Source organism: Cystoisospora suis, assembly GCF_002600585.1.
Source record: "Cystoisospora suis strain Wien I chromosome Unknown contig_5814, whole genome shotgun sequence".
Lineage (NCBI taxonomy): Eukaryota > Apicomplexa > Conoidasida > Eucoccidiorida > Sarcocystidae > Cystoisospora > Cystoisospora suis.
This window is the reverse complement of record NW_027158604.1, coordinates 6314-7813: the sequence shown is the minus strand read 5'-3', so window position 1 is coordinate 7813 and position 1500 is coordinate 6314. Positions and strand designations below refer to the sequence as shown.

The 1500-nt window shown below is 41.6% G+C and overlaps 1 protein-coding gene across 1 annotated transcript in view; it reads right to left on the bottom strand.

Moving 5' to 3' along the window:
• Positions 1 to 1500, bottom strand: part of CSUI_009609 (uncharacterized protein) — a 13517-nt gene that overhangs the window by 5753 nt on the left and 6264 nt on the right. Inside the window, exons 3-4 of the mRNA XM_068069722.1 lie at positions 899 to 1061; positions 205 to 454 (exon numbers count right to left, since the gene is read on the bottom strand). Of these exons, the coding sequence (XP_067918301.1) occupies positions 205 to 454; positions 899 to 1061 (413 nt within the window). The remainder of the gene's footprint in view (positions 1 to 204; positions 455 to 898; positions 1062 to 1500) is intronic.

Sequence of the window (1500 nt, the reverse complement as noted above, 5' to 3'; positions counted from 1 at the left end):
AGATAGATTAAAGATAGAGATGACTGGAGAGTATTGGGTTGGCTGAATGGTCTCACAGACCTCACCCTAGCAAGGAAACCAAATAAATAAACACAAAGAAAAACCGAGAAGAAGAGGGAGATAGATCTTTCTTTCTTTCTTTCTTCTTTCTTATCTCTTTCTTTTCTATCCATCGTCATGCTTCCTTCCTTATCTTCGACTGACCTAAAGACACTCGATCCTCTAGAAGAAGAAGAAGATTGTTCGAATGACCGTCGGATCGACGAAGGTTGAGAAAGAGAGAATAGCTAGCTAAAGACAAGCCATAGGAAAGAAGACAATTGGGTCGCCACTCGGCTCGAGAAGAAGAAGAGAAGAAGTTTGAAAAGAGAAGTTTTCTTTCTTCTTCTTCTTCTCCGACACTTCGAAAGAAACGACTGAAGAGAGGATCATGAAGTGCAAGGAAATTCACAATCTGCGAGAAGCAAATGACAAGCAACAGAAAGAAAAGAAAAGAACGCATGCGATAAACCAGTCTTCCATTCAGACATATGTACGTGTATGTGTATATGCGGCATGAGGAGACAAGTACAAATAGCGTCTCTCTCTCTCTCTCTCTAGGTGTATAGAAAGGCACTGCAGCACTGCATGCCTAAGCTAAGATAAAGACGGACTAAAGATACACACGCAACCCCCATACCACATCATGCAAGAAAGAAAGAAAGAAAGCGAATCTAAGAAAAGCTCGAGAAGACCTTCTTCTTCTTCTACAGTTAAGAGTTAGGTTGCCTTGATAGGCGATCTGGAGAAGATCAGGAAGCAAGTGAAAGAGCCGTTCTTCTCCCTCTTCTTTCTATTGAGAATGGAGAGAAAGAAAAGAAAGAAAGATCGAAGAAAGAAAGGAAATTTTGCGTCTTACAAGAAACGAGAGACGCGAGAGTCTGGCGATAGCATGAGGAGACCCATACCAGACATCCCCGATAGAAGGAAGTACAAGCCTATTCTTCTTCTTCTCCTCCTCCTCTTTCTTCTCGAGGCTATCGACTTCTTTCTCGTGCTTCTCATCCAGCAATCCAAAGAGCCTTGAAAGAAAGACAGCAAGGACAGGAGCCGTGCTACAAGAATTTTATGAGAAGAATGAAGGGAGACTAAGAGAAAGAAGAAGAAGGATGTGATATAAATCTCTTATCTTATCTAGCCTTTGTGAAACAATCTTCTTCCACATCCCCTAGAGATGCAGGCCAGCAGACGCAAGCACACCCCCCCAATCCTCTCCCCTCAACCCCTATGTATGCACGCCACACATACACATATATACATATATATATATATATCTAGAGAGAGAGATACGCATAGATTAGATAGGTGAAACCTATACATATATAGATACATAGAGATATCTAGTGTACGTCTAGATGATTTAAGAAGACAAATACACGAAGATCACTAAGCTATAAAACACACCCCCCTATCCGCTCCTCCTCCTTGTCCGATCGTCACTTATCTATCTATCTATCAATC